Source organism: Notamacropus eugenii, chromosome 5 (assembly GCF_028372415.1).
Source record: "Notamacropus eugenii isolate mMacEug1 chromosome 5, mMacEug1.pri_v2, whole genome shotgun sequence".
In the NCBI taxonomy this organism is placed as follows: domain Eukaryota; kingdom Metazoa; phylum Chordata; class Mammalia; order Diprotodontia; family Macropodidae; genus Notamacropus; species Notamacropus eugenii.
The window spans coordinates 82,651,210-82,669,751 of record NC_092876.1 but is presented as its reverse complement, the minus strand read 5'-3'; the positions used below and the strand labels follow the sequence as shown (position 1 = coordinate 82,669,751).

Here is an 18,542-nt window from a genome sequence, read left to right as displayed (position 1 = left end):
TGTCTGCAGAAGCATTTCTTGGAAGGAGCCAAGCTGAGCTGAGCTGAGGGGAAGGAAGACTTCAGGGGGAAAAGAAAAATGGTACTGGAACAGAGCAAATGCATGTAACGGGAGCAAAGCCCTGCCTGGGCCTTGTACTGACACAGAGCCTTGATAAATTCTTGGGGTCTGGGACTCTTTCATATTTAACAACCAGCACAGTGCCTCACACGCACAATAGGTGCTTAATTAATTGAATGATTGCTAAGGTGTAGATAGCATGTTATAGTTCCAAAGTTCTTTTTACACTGGAGGTTGCTAAGTGGAGTAGGGGAGAGAGAGCTGGCACTGGAATCTGAAAGATCTATGTTTGAATCCTGCCTTAGACACTTACTAGTGATGGGATCCTGCTTTCTGCCTCCGTTTGTTCATCTATAAAATGGGAATAATAATAATAATAGGACCTCCCTCCTAGGGTTGTTGGGAGATAGTATTCGTAAAGTGCTTTATAAATCTTAAAGAGCCATAGAAATGCTAGTTATTATTTATTCTCATTTAACAGGTGGGGAAACTAAGGCCCCAAGAAGTATGTAGGAGCCTAAATTTCAAACCGAAAGGTACCTCAGGGGTCATCTGTCCCAACTCCATCATTTTTCAGATGAGGAAAAGGAAACCCAGAGATACTAATGACTTGTCCAAGGTCACAGAGGTAGTAAGGATCAGAGCAAGGATTTGAACTTAGGCGCTCTGATTCCAAATCACTGAAATGCTCTTCTGTCACACCACACAGCCTCTTTATGCCTTGTCCCATGTCACACAGGTAGTTAGTGGCATGGCCAGGCCTTGAACCTGGGTCAGCCAATGAAAAGTTTAGTGCATATACCACCCTTCCAGCCCACAGCCAGGAATAGGCAATATTGTCTGCAAGGAGGTCAGGCAGTCAACAAACATTTACTAAGCACTTACTACATCCCATGCTAAACACTGGAGATACAAAGAAAGGCAAAAGCCAGTCCCCACTTCTAGGGAGCTCAACACTCTAATGTGGGAGATAACATGAAAACAGGTAAAAGTAAGATAGAGACAAGATAAATTGGAGATAATCAAAAGCAGGTAGGTGAGTAGGGATTTCTGGATGTTCCAAAAGCAACTAAATCTTTATGTGATCTAAGGAAGGGGCTATTCCTTCATTCACCTGGTAGATCCTGGTGTGGCATCACGGTGCTAACCTGTTTTCTCTTTGGCTACTGTTACCATTCTGTTACCACAAGCAAACTGCTCCCAGGGTTTCAGCTTGAGCACTCTGGGTATGTCTTTCCATCTGAGCAGGGATGGGGTTGGGAAAGATTATTTCTAAAGGCCCTTCCTATTTCTATACTCCATGGAAATATTGCTGAACTTGAACTTAGAAGATCTGGGTTCTCATCTATACTTTCCAGCTGTGAGACCTTGGGCAAATCCCTTACCCTCTCTGGGCTTCATTTTCTATCTCTGTGAAGCAGGGATAGTAGTTACCTCACAGGGTTCCTGTGAGGCAGAAAGCATTCTGCAAACTTTAAATCACAAGGAAAAGGTAACCTATGATTATCACTTAAATTCAATTTAAGAAGCATAAATGAAGCATCATGAACCACGACAGTAGGACCAGGCACTAGAGGGACAAAGACAAAAGTTCCTGCCCTTGAGAAACTGTTGTTCTAATGGAATGATAATTATCATCATCTCAAGTCTATCCCAAGTCTCCTGAGGTTAGTCACTTGGCAGCTAAATGTATCTCATTGAGTCTGTCTGGGTGAAGCCATCTGAGGAAATACTCTTGGGAAAGGGATCTCTAAAGGTTGATACTGGATCACCCCTTTCAGATCTTGCTAGGTAAAAGAGGGTTCTCTTGGAGACCCTGGAGGGAGATGAAGTGAAGATGCCTTGTGAGGGCTCACCTTGAAGAAGGTCATGGTAGCTCCATCCTTGACTGCCCCGTACTCAATCTTGGTCTGCTTGGCCAGGTCGTCTGCTGAGTCAATGGGAGATTCCATCCGCTCCACTGTCAGGAAGGCCGCCAGATTGGCCGTGTATGAAGAGATGATGATCAGCGTGAAGAACCACCAGATGCCACCAATGATTCTTGTGGACAGGGCTTTGGGCATCAATTCAGATCCTGGGAGGAAGGAAGAAAAATCAGAATGTTATAATATCTGAATCCATAAACTATCAGAGGTAGGAGGGGTCTTAGAGATCATCTAATTCAATCCCCTCATTTTACAGGGGAGGAAGCTAAAAGCCAGAGAAGGGAAGGTCTTTGCCCTGGTAAGATTATAATTAGAATCCAGATCTCTTGACTTCCATCTCAGTGACTTTTCAATTTTGTTGTTGTCGTTCGTTCAGGTGTTTCAGTCCTGTGCAACTCCTTGTGAGTCCATTTAGGGTTTTCTTGGCAAAGATACTGCAGTGGTCTGTATTTCCTTCTCCAGCTCACTTTACAGATGAGGAAACTGAGGCAAACAGGATTAAGTGACTTTCCCAGAGTCACAGAGCTAGGCCAAATATGAATTCAGAAAGATGATTCCTGATTCCAGATCCGGCACTCTTATCTACTGTACTACAAATTTTGTTAATTGTACTTCCTCAGTATTTACTGTATCCAACTCCTTCTGACCATTCACATAGTTACTGCTTCAGTTCGCATCTCTGCTACCTCTTGCCTGCACTATTACAACAATCTCCTGACTGGTTTCTCTGCTTCATGTCTGTCCTCTCTCCAATTCACATCTTCTACACAATAATCAAAGCAGTCTTCCTTAACTGTGCACCATGCGCTTACTCCATAAACTTCAATGGCTCTCTATCACCAGTGAGATAAAACACAGACTCTGGATTTTCAAACCATTCACAGCTGGGCTTTAGCCTGCTACTGCTTTCCAGCCATATTACTCCCCTTCATGCATTCTATGGTCCAGCCAATTTGGTTTTTCCTCTGCTGCTCATACATAACACTTCATTTCCATCTTTGTGCCTTTGCTTTGGCTGTCCTGTCCCTGCCCCATCTCCCCCATCTTTGAATGACCTGCTTCCTCATCTCCACCTTTTATATTCTCTTGTTTCCATGAAGACTCAACTGAAGCACCACCTTCTGCATGAGGGATTCCCTAATCCCCTCCCCCCAAATCCTAGTGCCTCCTCCTGAAACGTCTTTATATTGATTGTTTTGCATATCCTGAATATACATTAGCATCTGATATAGCACTTGAGACATAATAGGTGCTTAATAAAGTTTATTGATTATTATTATTACATATGCTTTGAGGTTTGCTACATGCCATATATGTGTGTTGTTTATATTATATATAGTATGTATGTATCGTGATGTATAAAAAGTTTGTGAGACAATTTCTGAGCAATAAATTATTTTATTAATTATGCTGATAGATAATTAATAAAAGGGGTCAGTGACACTCTCAAGTACCAAAGACCCCTCATGGAACCCATTCAATTCTAATATGCCCTTGGAAGAGTGGCTGTTCCTGAGAGTGGCAACCAACTCTGATTGGTTAACAAGTAATGAGAGAATTACTACTATAATGGGAGGTGGAGCCATTCTAATGAGGGACTAGGGGATGTGACTGATCACTCTCACTCCTAGATCACCCCTGGCTTCAAGCAAGTTAATCCAATCTGATTATCTGCAATGTCCTTCATCTGCAGACTTGACCTGGTACAGCATGAAAGAAGTAGTAGACAGGAAGGGGAAAAACCCTGGATCCCCCCAATTATTGGTTATTTAATAATACTTTCAGTATGCATACAGAGTGCACCCAAAGTCTTTGTGTAGTTTTAAATTTATTAGTGTACAACTGCACTAAGAATTTTGAGACACTGTATTCAGTCTCAATTGTTCCTCACAACAACCCTGGGAGGTAGCTACCATTATTATCGTTGCCATTTTACAGATGAGGAAACTGAAACTGAGAGTTAAGTGACTTGTTCAAGGTCACAGAGTAAGTAAATTATCTGAGGCAGGATTCAAATTCAAGTCCATTGCTCTCTTCATTATGATACCTAAGCTGTCTAATTTCACATAGGAATGAAAACAATCTGTGGCTAGAAAGCCCATACTTCTATATTCTGATGTTGGCTTGGCTTCCTCCTTGCTATGTGACCTTGGGCTATTTACTTCCCCTCTCTGGGCATCAGTTTCTTTATCTATAAAATAGGGGAGATTCATTCCTCCTTTGGCTCATATGGAAAGTGTGAAGAAAAGATGAGAGAATCTATAGGAAAATGCTTTGGACATAAAAGGCCTGCGGAAATATAAAGCAACTATGGATCATGAGGCGAAAATAAACATTTTGGGGGAAGTATTTTCGCCACTCTCTTTATCTCTGACCTTGGGTATGGGGCATAATTTAGAGGAAACCTTCAAACCAAAATAATTAACAAGATTGCTTTCAAGAGATTTAAATAATGAGTGACTCCTGAACTTCCCAGAGTATTTGGTCCCACAATTTTAAAAGCTTCTGCTTTGATATGAAATGGCTGTTTTTTTTTCCTGAAAGAAATCACTTGAGGGAGAGTTTTTCAAATACACAACTATTTTTTCTCTCTCCTAATCAACATGGGTGAAGGGGAATGAATACATCAGGGGATGAGGGGGGAAGATTTCAGGGGACAGAGCTTTGAAGAGTGAGAGCAGCGGGGAGGGGGAGAGAAGGAGCCATTACCACGTCCAGGGGGGACAAGGTCTCTAACAACTGTCATTGAATGGTGATGATGGATGGATGAAGTGGTATGTAAGGCTCTCAGGCATATATTAAAAGAGGGCAAATAATAAGGTGCTCCACTCTTCCTCCCTCCAAGGAGACATTCATTTCAGAGGGATTTCCAAGTATTTTGCATTGGACAGAGGGGAGGCTAAAACACTGACTAGGACATCTCTGCAGGTGATGATAGCAGGTCCTTGAAACCAATGCACCCCAGTGGTTTGTGGACATATTAAAAGGAGATCCAGGAACTTGGAAGGGAAAATCACAACTCTACATAACTGGGCACTTAAATATATATGTTTATTGTATTGTATTTAAAACCATTATTCTGAGAAGGGGTGCATGGGTACCAGACTGCCAAAAAGGGCCATGGCCCAGAAAATTTAAGAACCCCTGAAGTAAAGGATATGAGAGGTTTCTTTTAGCATTTATTCTGGGACGGCCTGAACTTGGCTCCATACCCTTCATAATTCTCCCTTCCCTTCCTAAATTCCTTTGCCCTGCCAGGCTAATGTTTGGAGCTAGCATCAGAGTTGGGGTCAGGGGGTCTGGGGTTGTATTTCAGCTCTGCTGCTTACTGGCAGTGCAATTTCCCCCATCTCTGAACCTGTTCCCTCCTCCCCTTCTTCTTTCTCTGTCTTCTCCTCTCTCTCTTTCTCTCTCTGTCTCTCTGTCTCTCTGTCTCTGTCTCTCTCTCTCTCTCTTCCTCTTCTTTCTCTTTCTCTCCCTCTTTCCTCTCTTCTCTTTTTCTTCTTCTCTCTTTTCTCTCTCTCCTCTCTCTTCTTCTTTCTCTCTCTTTCCTTTCTCTCTTCCTCTTCTCTCTCTCTTCCCACCTTTTCTTTCTATTCTCAGGTCTTAGCACAATTGTTGTTCAGTTGTGTCAGTCATGCCCAACTCTTTGTGAACCCAGTGTGAGTTTTCTTGGCAAAAGTACTGGAGTGGTTTGCCATTTCCTACTCCAGATCATTACCGATGAGGAAACTGAGGCAAACAGGGTTAAGTGACTTTCCCAGGGTCAGATTTAAACTCAGGTCTTCCTGACTCAAGGCTCAAGGCTCTATCCACTGCTGCCCACTTTCCACAGTGCCTGGCACATAGTAGGTACTTGAAGAATGCTAGGTGACTGGCTGAATGCTAATCAATCAACAAATGCTCTCTTAAATATTTACTATGTGCCAGACACAGTACTAGGAACAGAGGGTACAATTCTAAAGAAAGAAACAATTCCTATTGTCAAGCAGATTCCATTCTAAGGGAGTTAGTGTGTGTGTGTGAAACAATCAGAATGTATAAAAATATAGACAGCATCAATATCTTAATTGTAAAAAGAGACTATTGCTACTAGCATTAATGGCCTCCAGGCCTGTTGTGAGAAAAAGTCCTTGTTAAAATGGAAATACTCTAGTGCTCTGAGACCCCAGAAGGCATTGGAAGATATAGAAACGTGAGTGTTTCTCATTCATTCTTATTCCATTCCCACTGACTTCTTCCTGGGCTCAAACCAGTTATGGCTTTCAAGTACTTCTGATTTCTCCACTTCTATCAAGGGTACTGCAAGCCTTGCAGGTACCCAGGCTCCCAATCTTAATGTCATCCTTGGTTCCTCACTTCCGATAATAATGATAATAATAAATAATAATGATCGCTAGCATTCATATGACACTTTCAGGTTTTTGCAATGCTTTCCAAATATCATCTCATTCAATTCTCACAACAGCCCTGGAAAGCAAGTTCTATAATTATCCCCATTTTATAGTTGAGAAAACTGAGGCAGGCAAACATTAAGTGACTTGCCCAGGGTCACATAGCTGGTGGGTGTGGAGAAGAGGGAATAAGCTTCTATTAAGTACTTACTACGTGCCAGGCACTGTGCTAAATGATTTATAAATACTATTTAATTTAATCCTCCCAACAACCCTGTGAGATAAGTGCTATTGTAATTCCCATTTTACCGTTGAGGAGACTGAAGCAGGCAGAGGTTAAGTGACTTGTCCAGGGTCACTCAGCTAGTAGGTGTTTAAGCCCAGATTTGAACTCAGGTTTCCCTAAGCTAAACACTCTGTCCTCTGCCTTGTTGCTTATATCTTATCCATCGCCAAATCTTGTTATTTCTTTCTCTTGAACATGTCTTATATATGTGTCCCCTTCTCTTCACCCACACAGCCACCACCCTAGGCTCATATCAATCCTCACTTGAACTATTGCAGTAGCCTCCTATTTGTTTTCCTTGATTTAAGGGTTTTCCTTCTTCAATCAATTCTCCACCATTAATGGGACAAAATCATTTTTTCCTAAATCATTGCTCTGACCATGTCAACTCTCGCCCATTCCATAAACTCCCTATTGCTCTTGGGTCAAACATGAACTCTCTCTTTGGCATTTAAACTCTTTTACAAAATGGCTATGTCCTCTATTTCCTTCCTGATTACACTTCCTTCCATACACTTTAGTCTAGTCGAACTGTCTTTTTTTTCCTAATTCTCATCCATGAAATTCTATTTCCTAGGTCTTGCTTGGGAAATGCACTCCTTTCTTATTCCCCACCTCTTGGTATCCTTGGCTTCCTTCAAGATTTGCCTCAAGCACCAACGACTGTTTGAAGCTTTTTCTGTGTCTCCAGCTGCTTGTGCCTTCTCCTCCATGGTTATCTATAGGCATTTGTCTATGTCTATATATAGTGATGTTGTGTCTCCTATTAGAATACAAACTCTTTGGGGACAGGAGCTATTTTGCTTATGTCTTTGTATCTCTAGCACCTACCCAATACAGTGCCTGGCACATAGTTAGTGTTTAATACATGCTTGGTGATCAATTAACTGATGCCACAGAATGCAAGCTTTGGCAGATCCTACCAGGCTGGAGAGGGTTTGAATCTGGCCTCAGTGATGGACTTGTAATGTCTGTTAACAGTCTTGGGGTCAGCCTGTCTAAGTGTGGAGAGATTCATCACAGAAGAGTAGCCATCCAGGGATGAATAGTTTCAGTTATATCAGTTCAAAAAGGCCATCTACAAAGAAGTGAAAGGGTTGGGCACCTTGCATGAGCCTTCTGTACACAGCAGATGCTTATTAAGTGCTTGTTGAATGACATCACCCACACTGATAAAATTATGGATCCTTGAGGTATTGTAAGTCTGTATTTTGTTGGATATATGGTGTCATCTTTGTAGTCACTACCTTTACTGGAAAGAAAGGATGATTGATGATGATGATGATGATGATATGGCAATGATTACAACCACCAACACTACTACTATAAACCTCTCTGGGACTCAGTTCACTCTTCTGTAAAATGGTGAAATAATACTTGCACCACCTACCTTGCAGGGAAAGCACTTTGTAAATCTTGGAGGATCACAGGCTCATAGATTTAGAGTTGGAAGGGACCATAAAATGTCTACCTCATTCATTTTTATAAATAAGAAGACTGAGTCCTTAATGTGTTACAGAGATGGGTGCTATCATTATCTTCAGTGTGTTTGTATTTTTCTCTTTTGCCTAGAGGAAAGGTTTTTAATGAGACAGCGTGGTATGTTGGAATCATACTGAATTCAACATTACAAGGCCAGGGTTCAATTTCTGACTGCTGCTTACAACTTATGTTACCTTATTTAAACCTCTTTGGTCTCAGTTTCTTTAACTGAAGAGTTTGGAACAGACAACCTCTGAGGTCCCTGTTGATTCTAAATCTATGATCCATACGCTTCCTTTGTCTGATCTCCTCACAGCTTTGAAGGGGGACATAGACATTGGCCCTGGGGTTTATGGCAGGAAGAGCTATTTCTGAATTCTGAGTTCCACTCAACTCTTACTGTCCACGCAACTGGATAGAGGCAGTTGAACTGATAATCTGAAATTGTCAATAACGACAAAGTCATAGGATCATAGGGTTATCAGTTCTAGAGTTGACAAAGACCTTAGTGGTCATTAAGTTCAATCTCCCTCATTATACTAGTGAAGAAGCAGCACCTGTATTAAATAACTTAACTAGAGTCACAGAACTAAGGGTCTGAGGCAAAATTCAGACCCCAAGTGTTTGTGACTCCACAAACATCTATTAAGCTCCTACTGCATGCCAGGCATTGCATTAAGAGCTGGAGATAACAATATTAAACAGAATCAACTCTTACAGGATCTCATATTCTAAAGGGGAGGATGGAATGCAAATAACTATACATGTTTTTGTTGTCTAGTTGTTTGGTTGTGTTTTATTCTTCATGATCCCATATTTTAATCCAACCCCCTTATTTTACAGAGCAGCAGTGGGAGTGACTTTCTTAAGGTGATGTTAGGTTTGTGTTCCTTGAATTAAAAGCATCCAGTGATGGGGTAGGGGAGGGGATAAGGTGGGGAGGGAAGCTGACTTAGTCTTAAATTTGGACATCACCTTTTAGAAAGAACATCATACATACTCATAAGTATATGACAATGAAGGAGAGGGAGATAAAAACCTTAAAAAATGAAGTTGGAGAAGCTGGGGATGTTTGGAGAAAAGGGACTGTGGGTCTTTACAATACCTGAGGAGGGGCTGTCTGGTGGAACAGGGATTACTTGTGTTTAACTTGGCCCTAGAGGGCAGAACCAAGAACCACGGTCTTGGGTGGGTAGGGGCTAGTTGTAGGAATTCAGGTGCTAGCTCAACTTAAAGAAGGACTTCCCAAGAATCAGCTGTCAGAAGTGAGGGTTGCCTTGGGTGGAAGAAGGCAGGGGGAAAGGCCTCCCATGGAGGAAGGTGGGTGACCACTTATTTTTTTACAGAAATTATTGCTATTCAGGTACAATTTGGGTCAGAAGTCCTTTCCTACTCTTAGATTCTACAGCTATGTGCACTTTAGCCAAGTTTTCCCATGTAGAAAACTTTCTTCATAAGCCATACCTGGCTAATTGAGGGCTGATTGTCATCTGACTGTGTTTCTCTGAGGAGCTGTCTGTCTCCATGTGGTGTGATGTGGATGCTCAGCCATGAGACATAGATCAGGTATGGAGAGAAACAGGAGCTCACTTTTCCCCCCAGTTACATATCCTGAAGACCACCCTGAGTCTCCCTTGACCTCTCTGCAAGGTGATTGTTTTCCTCCTCTCTCCACTGTGCCTGAGACATCAGCTCTTGGCTCATTTCTTGTGGTTGGGGCATTGGGCACAACCTGGAGCCTGGTCTATTCAGAATGACCCCCATCAGGTCATGGGGCCTGGCATCAGGGGCTTCAACCCTCTAGAAGGGCTCCAAGACATCCCCTCCCTCTCTGAGTTCCCGTTAAAACATCCTTCTGAAAGCTTCTGGGGTGGGAGGAGGAAAGACCCAGCCTCCTCCACCACACGCTTCCCCCTATTCCCAGCCTTTGGCAACTAGGGCCTTTGGAGGGAAGGAGGACAAAGGGAGAGGCTTGGGCCCCTAGAGGAAATGTGATTGAAGGCTCTTGGGGAAGGACTTCACTTAATTGGGAGCAGTAGCAGCAGGGTGGAATTCTTAAGTAATTGTAGCAAGAGCTCTTGATAAGCAGTCCTTACTAATCAGGAGAGAGATGGAGAGAGAGAAGGGGAGAAGGAGAGAGAGAGAGAGAGAGAGAGAGAGAGAGAGAGAGAGAGAGAGAGAGAGAGAGAGAGAGAGAGAGAGAGAGAGAAAGAGAGAGAGAGAGAGAGAGAGAGAGAGAGAGAGAGAGAGAGAGAGAGAGAGAGAGAGAGAGAGAAGAGAGGAGGGGAGAGTATCCAACAACCTAATTGCCAGGCCTCTTTCTCAGGCTCTGTTCTTGTCTTGCCTCAGTGAGTTTAAGCTCATCTGCTATTTTGAATATGGCTCCTAATGAACCGAGGCTAAGCTGAGGGCAGGTCTCTGGGCCAGAGGGAGGGGCAGGGAGGGGGGCAGATGGGGAAAAGGGAGAGCAAAGTAGACTTCATTCTGTGGCTGTTGTAAAGCTACAGAGATAGGAATCACTTCATAAATTCATGATGACCCACAGGGCCCCTTGCCTGGAAGGGCTTCATGTGGAAAGATGGCTTCCATCCCCAGGATGGCCTCCCAGGGAAGTGACTCTCCTTGGGAGTCTCAGTCCTACCTACTGCTTAAATAAGGGAGGATGAGCTAGTAAACCTTTCAGGGTCCCTTCTTTTATCCTGTGATTCTATAGGGCTTCTTTTATAGAATCACAAAATAACCGACTTTCAGAGTTAGACGTATCTTCAGTGGTACCCATATCTCAAAGGAATCCTGCATTAAAACATTCTTGGGCAAAAACTCTGGATATCAAGGTGGGATAGTAGATAGGATGCTGGTCCTGGAATCAGGGAGACCCAAGTTCATACAACCTCAGACACTGTGTGATACTGGGCAAGTTACTTAACTGCTATCTGACCCAGTTTCCTCATTTATAAAATGGGGATAATAGCATCTACCACCCAGAGTTGTTATGAGGATCAAAGGAGATTAATATTTGTAAAGGGTTTAGCATTGTAAAATGCCTTATGAATGCCAGCTATTATGATGGTGATGGTGAAGACGTTGGTGACTTCAGTAGTGACATAAATTAATTCCATTCTAGGTTGGATCTCTACAATGGGTCTCTAACCTACCCTGTGCCCTTTCTCAAGGGTTCTCCTTAAACTTATAGCATCTCATGCACATAATCTGGTTATTCCAGCCCTATTCCCTGGGACTGGAACAGAGTTGAGGATATAATGACAGAGAAGAATCAAAAGGGGACCACAGAACCCCAGAGCTGGAAAACTTTAGGGGTCACCTAGTCCAACATCTCATCCCAGGCAGGAATCCCTTTCTATGGAGGAGAGGGGCCCTGCCTTGTTGTTTAGGTCATCTAGCCCCTTGGCTAATATCTGAGCTTGATAACCCCATCTCTGACTCCCAGGACTTGGAAGCAGGACCAGAGTAGGGGGCAGCAATAGAAGGGAGGGTAGAAGCATTGGGTTTAGGATCAGGTTGGGGAGGTCCTACCTTGCTGCATCAGGGATCCCATCCCAAACCAGAAGCTGTTGAGTAAAGTGAAGTTGTTCTCCACAATGTCTGAACCAGGGTTACAGGGGTGTGCATCATACCATTCATAGGGGCTGAACCTGTGGAGGACAAGAGAGAGAGGAGTTGTGAGACCAAGAAAAGAGTATGGAGATGGTCTGGGAAAGGGGGCTTGGAGAAACCCAGGGAGGAGTGATGAGCTGAGACATGAGAAGGGGAAAAGGGAGACTGGATGGAGACCTAACACCTCCCACAATAATGGCACAGAACCATACCAAGGAGCCCAATAGCTGGTTAAAGACTATGATAAGGGAATAATGATGAAAAAAACCAATGACTCAGAGCTCTGTTTACAGTCACTATCAGAGTGAAAGCTAAGCCTCAAATCCTAGATTAAAGGCCCAAAAGTGTGGTCTGAGGCTGAGTCCCTTCTACAAAAGACAAAAGTTGGGATACAAAGGTGCTTCTGGATACTCAAATGCCCTAATAGTCATAAGGAAAAGAGGGTTGGCAAAGTATGACTGCATTGCTTAAAAGAAACCAGTCAGCAGACTTAAAGCTAGACATGGAAAGGGAAATCAAGTTAGTGGCTTTGCCAACTTTCTTTTCATGATAGACCATGAGACTGTGCTGGCCCTTGACAAGACCCTGCTCCCAGGGGTCTGCCCTTTCTCTGACTGAGTTAATAGTTTCACAACCATGGAGACACATCCCTTCAGGATGCCAACCTCGCCTGAGCAATTGGATCCAAGACCTAATTGGTGTAATTGCCTTCAAGCCAGATGGGCTAATTGTTCTCCTCCTTTCCTCCCTCAGGAGAACCTTAGGAGTTCCTTGATAAAGCTTGAGTCTGGCTCTGTTGCCTGCTACCATCTTGCCCCATTGCCAGAGGATAGTTAGGATTGGTCCAGGGGCAGGGTCTTTAGAGTGGAATCTCTGGGATCAGCCTCCAATCAAAAGAGGACAGATATTAGGGTGGGATCTTCAAAGGCTAGGCTACCAGGAACTACCTGGGGTTAGGGTTTGTTCTGTCAAGTCCTTGTGCACTTAATGAACACCTATTATGTACCCCACTTCTGTGCTAAGCCCTGGGGACCCAAGGAAAAGCAAAAACAAACAAAGAAACAAACAAACAAAAAATCACAGACAGACAGCTCTGGAGATAGACAGCCAGCCTAGCAGTACACCTCTCTCACAATACCAGAATCATGAGAATGAGCAAGGCACAGTTGCAGGCTACTAGGTTTGGCATCACTTTCTCAGACTGAAACCTACCAGGGAAGGGAGTTCTGGGCTCCCCAGCTGTCATATCATCTGAAAATGGGGCAAGGATGTGGGTCCTAGGCAATCATGGAGAATTAGATTAGTGGAGTACCATGGAGAGTGTGCTGAAATTTCCCCTTGAACTTGGAAATGCAAATGGGAAATACATTTGAATCCTGCCTCAGCTACTGAAGCTTGACTTCAGTCAAGTCACTTACTCTCTCTTGGACCCATTTTCCTCATCTGTAAAATGAGAGGGCTGGACTCTAGATCTTTAAATCAAAGTTGGAAGGAACCTCAGAATCCAATCCCCCTCATTTTAGAAGTGGCGAAACTGAGACAAAGAGAGGTGAAGTGATTTGGCCAGTCACACCACTATGATTAAGTACTGGAGTCATTATCTGAACCTAGAGCTCTTTCCAGTTCTCCCACCTCTCAAGACTCACATTTCTCCTTTCCTTTCTCCTAAAACCTACAGAGATTTCAAAGTTGCTTTAAATCAGTTCTCTTTCTTCTTTTAGACTGTGAACTCCCAGAGAGCAGGAACTATTTTTTTTCTTTGTCTTTCTTTGTATCATCTACGCTTAGCACAGAATCTGGAACAGTTAGTGCTTAATAAATACCTGTCAACTTGGCCTGACTAGAGCACAGTGTCTGTTAGTCCAGTAAGACTTCCTGAATGAGAAGTACTTTGAATCAAAGACCATCTAGGAGAAAGGATAGGAAACTATTACAGTTCTGTGTGAGGGAAGTAGTTAAAGGTTTATTATCCTCCTTGTTTAGACTGGCAAACTGAAGCACAAAGAGGCCATCACTTAAGGGTCAAAGCTGGGAATCACACCCAGGTTCTTTCCCTGATATCAGCCATGCAACTTCCTGCTTCTTCTCCCTAGATAGCCACTCATTCCACAGCTTCTGCAACCTTTCCTTCAGAAAGTCTTCCTGGATTGTTCCTGGAGGAGGTACTCTCTACCAGAGGCCCTATCAGGTAAACAGACCAAGGGCATTTCAGGTTGGTTTATGGTAGAAGAACATTGAAATGAAGTCAGGAAAAGAGAAAATCAGCCTCCAGGATCCTGGGGTGAGGGGAAGGAAAGGGAGAAAAGAAAGGGATAAAGAGAGAAGGAAATGGAAAGGGAAGAGACAGAAGTAGAGTGAGACAGATACAGAGACTACTGGCCGACACGGCTCACATTACAAGGAACGCTTAGGCAGTTATCAAGTTGCCAGAGAGTGTCTCCGGGACTTTCAAAAGCTTGTGAGATCGTTACAGAGACAAGAGGCAGAATGAAGTCTCCCATTGCAAGGAACCTCTTTGGGTGCAGCATCAGGGTTGGCTGCTCAAGGAGAGCTATAAATGCTAAGGCCAAGGTCCAGGTCAGAGCTGGTCTCCCTTCTTCAGAGCTGGGAGGCTTAGAGCCTTTCCTTTTGCTCTATGTGTAGGGGTAGTGGAAGGGGGTGGAGTGCGGTGGGTGGGTAAGCATTTCAAAGAAAGCTCCAAGGAGCAGACCCAAACATGAAATTCTTAGCTCTCAAATTACCTCTCCAGAGAAAGCTCTGATGAAGGACTTGACACCTCCTTAGGTTTTAAAGGAAAGTAAGAGACAGGAAAGGAGAAATACGGGCTTATTGGAAAGATGTGGGGGATGACAGTGAGGAACCAGATGGAGGAGGTTAAACCAACACATGGGCCCTCATTGACAGCTCCTGCTCTGCCCCAAATGACTCAAAACCAGGAAGATGACTCAGGAGCTGGAGCCTGGCCCTGTTCTCTGCTCAGTTTCCCAGGGGCTTAGAGAAGGGTTTCACAGAGGAAGGTCAACACTGGAGTCAGGTGTCCTGAGTTTAACTCGTTCTGATATATAGTAGCTGTGTGACCTCCCGGTGTCTCAGTTTTCTTTTCTGTAAAATGGGCATAATAGCCTTGACATGAGCTACACCACAGGATTATTATGGGCAAGCCACTTTGCAAACCTTTTGGTGCTATAAAAATAAGAATTATTGTTACGATTATCTCCTCTCTTTTGATGGAATTAAGATAAAAATAGTCCTTGAGCAAATTGCTATCCTACTATTATTAGTTTGTACTTAATATTCCATGGACCACTAAAACAACTGATTTTTGTAGCTTTTTTCGAAGGATTAAGATTTAAGCCCATCCTCTCTAGGCACCTTGAAAACATCCTTGGCACAACTGGGTATAAAACAGGACCCTAGGGATATGCAGCTCATCCTGTGCATCCAGTATGCTTTTGACATTCTCTTCTAGGTCTTTATGTTTTGGAAACCTTTCATTCTATGTAGCTTGGTTATTATGAATGTTTGGTGTGGTGATATCTACTAAGAACATCATTCTTAAGCTTTTATGGGCCAATGTCATGATGAGGCAATTATGGGCAACAGTTTAGTCTTTGATAATGATCCAGATTGAGTACAGTTTAGGGTGAATTTTCCAAGATATTTCAAAGTCTCTGTGTGTAGAATGAGAATGTCGTACATCAGTCAATGAAAGATTAAGAGTTTCTGATACACAATTCTAGCTACCAGGTCACAAGTTGCTAGGTATTGAGAATGTGCTAATTATTCATAGTCTATGGTATTATGTAGATGGTTTTACCATTTCCTCACATAACCCACATTGGTCCCTAGGTCTGGACTTCTTAAGGATAAATCTGATATTAATTCCAGGTGATAATGACCTGATCTTGAGTCACCATTATAAACCCTTTTGTTTCCATAAACATCTACCTAATTCAGCTACCTGTTCAGTGCTCCATCATTGACATATTGCTTGTTCATGCAGATATCATCCATGGAGAACCTTTGATTCCAGTCTTGAATCTTAGCCTTTTCACAGAATCTATCCAGTGGTAAGCCACTTTCAGTTATACTTGACAAATCTAATATAATGAATTTGCTATCAGCCTTTAGTACGACTCATTGAAATGATGTTTGCTTATTCCAAAAGTATTTCTTTAGGTCTTCTACTAGTTTGTCAAGTACTCTAAGGATGCTGATACATCTTCTTCCTCCTTTTTGGTGGGAACTGTTAATCTTTCTATAGCTGCCTTAGGGTTATGGGTTTCAATAATATCATCTAGGTTTTTATGAGAATGCTTTCCAAATTTATTATTGTCTATTTTATAGTTCCAAGAGTATATATATCATCCTGGTGTTGCATATATGTTTATGAAATATGTATATGAAATAAAAAAATATTTTTATTTCAGAATGCTAATAAATCTCTTAATGCATTCAAACGCAGGCTTCCCTTTGAAATCTTTATGTCTAATGTTTCTTGTCTGGAGGAGATCAATGTATTTGTAGGTATCACCTTCAATCATTGGTTCAATGTGACTTCTAGATTTAAGTTCGAAGCATTCAGTCTCTATTTCTCATTGGTATACATTATAATTTTTGCATTTTCAGGGTCCAGGAGAAATTTTGTATCATTGAACAAGATTCGATGAGCAGAAGGAGCTGCTTAATGTGTTTTTTGTGGAACTATATAGTTGAACATCATTCATGTCACCCAGTGATTATTAAGATGTTTTGTTTCAACTTCTTTCTTAATTCGGAGACTATATTTAGTACTATTTAGGATAAATAATATTATACTTAAGGTCAGGCAGACCTAAGTGCGCTTAATTGGTTTCCTCCTCAAATGTCATGTTTAAAGTCAATTGGTATTGACATTATTGTTGATAGTGCGTTTTTTACATAGCAAACAGTTTTCCACATGGTCATCAAATGCAACAGTTCTCATTTCACTTGGATCTATTTTATATATTTGCATTATATGAATAAACCATAAGTGTACGACTGAATCAAAGGTTCTGAGATAATCAACAAAGGGAGTATAAACCTCATGACACTTTGGGGCAGCTTGTTCCAGAGCTACTGAAATGGTAATACGTTACTCTTTATGCCTTCTGGGACTTTTTGACACACTTGTTTTGTTTCTCAGCCAATATATTGTTTTCTTGTATTTTATAGATTTTTAAAGTGATGCAGACTGTAAATGCTTTTTATAAAGTACATAAGAATATAATTGACCTGCATTAAAAGGGGTCCCTGGTGTTCTCATCTTTTAATAAAAGAGATGTAATTCCTGTTGTTAAGAATGAAAGAAATAATTTTAAGAAGCATTTATTAAGTACTTACTACATGCAAAACATTGCGCTAAGTGTTGGGGATATCCAAAGGGAAAAGTGGAGACAGTCTCTGCTCTCGAAGAGCTCACATTTTAATGGAATAGATGACACACATGGGAGGCTTCAACTCAGATGGAACAATCTCATGGTCATTAGGGTGAAGCAGCAAAGCATCTTACTTAATGTCATATCCACTAATAAAATATCTTTTTCTGATGTTGAACCAGTGGATAGGACTTTGGTGTTAGAACTTTCTTTTCTGAGTCTTCAGTAGCTGTGGTTGTTGAGAAGGCAACAGTTCTATAGCATTTGCAGAAGCAGTGGCCAGAAACATCTCGAGGTTGGTTGCTTTCCAGGATAATGGCTGGATAAGCTGGGTTGGAAGCAGGACCAGTGGTGTGAGTGGCACTGCCATTCTCACTATCTTGGGTTTTGGAATATCTCCATCAGAATCACAGGGCAGGTGGTGGTGGTTTAACTTGATCGGTATCTCCCTCAAGATCTCCCATTTCCCTCAAGGAGCCTTGCTGCTTTCCCCTGAAAGCAGGACTGATGGAATCAAGTCTGCATCTGAAAGGTAGCTGGTAAAATCCCTTGACATTCTGAAATATTTAATTTGCTGCTGGGAAATGTTTGCGCCAACAGTTATAGATCTTATGTGGTCTAACTGCTTTTCAGTTTTGCAAAGAAGCTAGAGTTGTACCCACCTCCATTAAGAAAACAAGTCTATTCTTCATTATATTGGTGATGTGGAAGATGTCTGGTATTTTTTTGATCCAACTTGAACTTCCTTTGTTCCAGAATTCTTGTGACTAGGGAGATAACTGGAAATTTTCCGTATCTTCCTCCCACTAGAATTTTTCTTACTGTACTTCTTAAGCCTCTGTGTTAAAGTCTTTGACTGATGTTCAACTTTTGTTTAATTTTGTTTTTTTTTTTAACTGCTTTTACTACTTATACTACCTCAACTTTTAAACTTTTATAAAGGAATTCAAGTTTCTGATATCTTTCTGCTTTCTGGATTCTTTTCCACAGGTTTCATTTTTTTTTTTTTGCCTTTGAGACATAGAATCATATTAATAACTAACATTTGTGAAGCAATTTAAAGTTCTTTAAAATATTATCTCATTTGAACCTCATAATAATTCTGGAGGTAGGTTCTATATCATCCCAATTTTACAGATGAAGAAACTGAGGCAGGCAGAGGTTAAATGACTTGCCCAGGATCACACAGCTGGTCTTGGGCTGGATTTGATCTTGGGTCTTCTGGACTCCAGGTCCAGCACTGTATATACTGTAACACCTAGATGGCTGAAAATATGAACATGACTTTCAAATTCTCTAATCCATGTGCCAGCCAGATATTGTTGTAATCTTCCAGGTCCTTTTCACCGATCTTCAATGACTCTCTTAAGTCACTTCTGCC

The 18,542-nt window shown here is 42.0% G+C and overlaps 1 protein-coding gene across 1 annotated transcript in view; it reads right to left on the bottom strand.

The window, feature by feature from the left end:
- Positions 1-18,542, bottom strand: part of GRIK3 (glutamate ionotropic receptor kainate type subunit 3) — a 316,008-nt gene that overhangs the window by 26,734 nt on the left and 270,732 nt on the right. Inside the window, exons 12-13 of the mRNA XM_072610019.1 lie at positions 11,682-11,800; positions 1,917-2,134 (exon numbers count right to left, since the gene is read on the bottom strand). Coding sequence (XP_072466120.1) covers positions 1,917-2,134; positions 11,682-11,800 — 337 coding nt within the window. The remainder of the gene's footprint in view (positions 1-1,916; positions 2,135-11,681; positions 11,801-18,542) is intronic.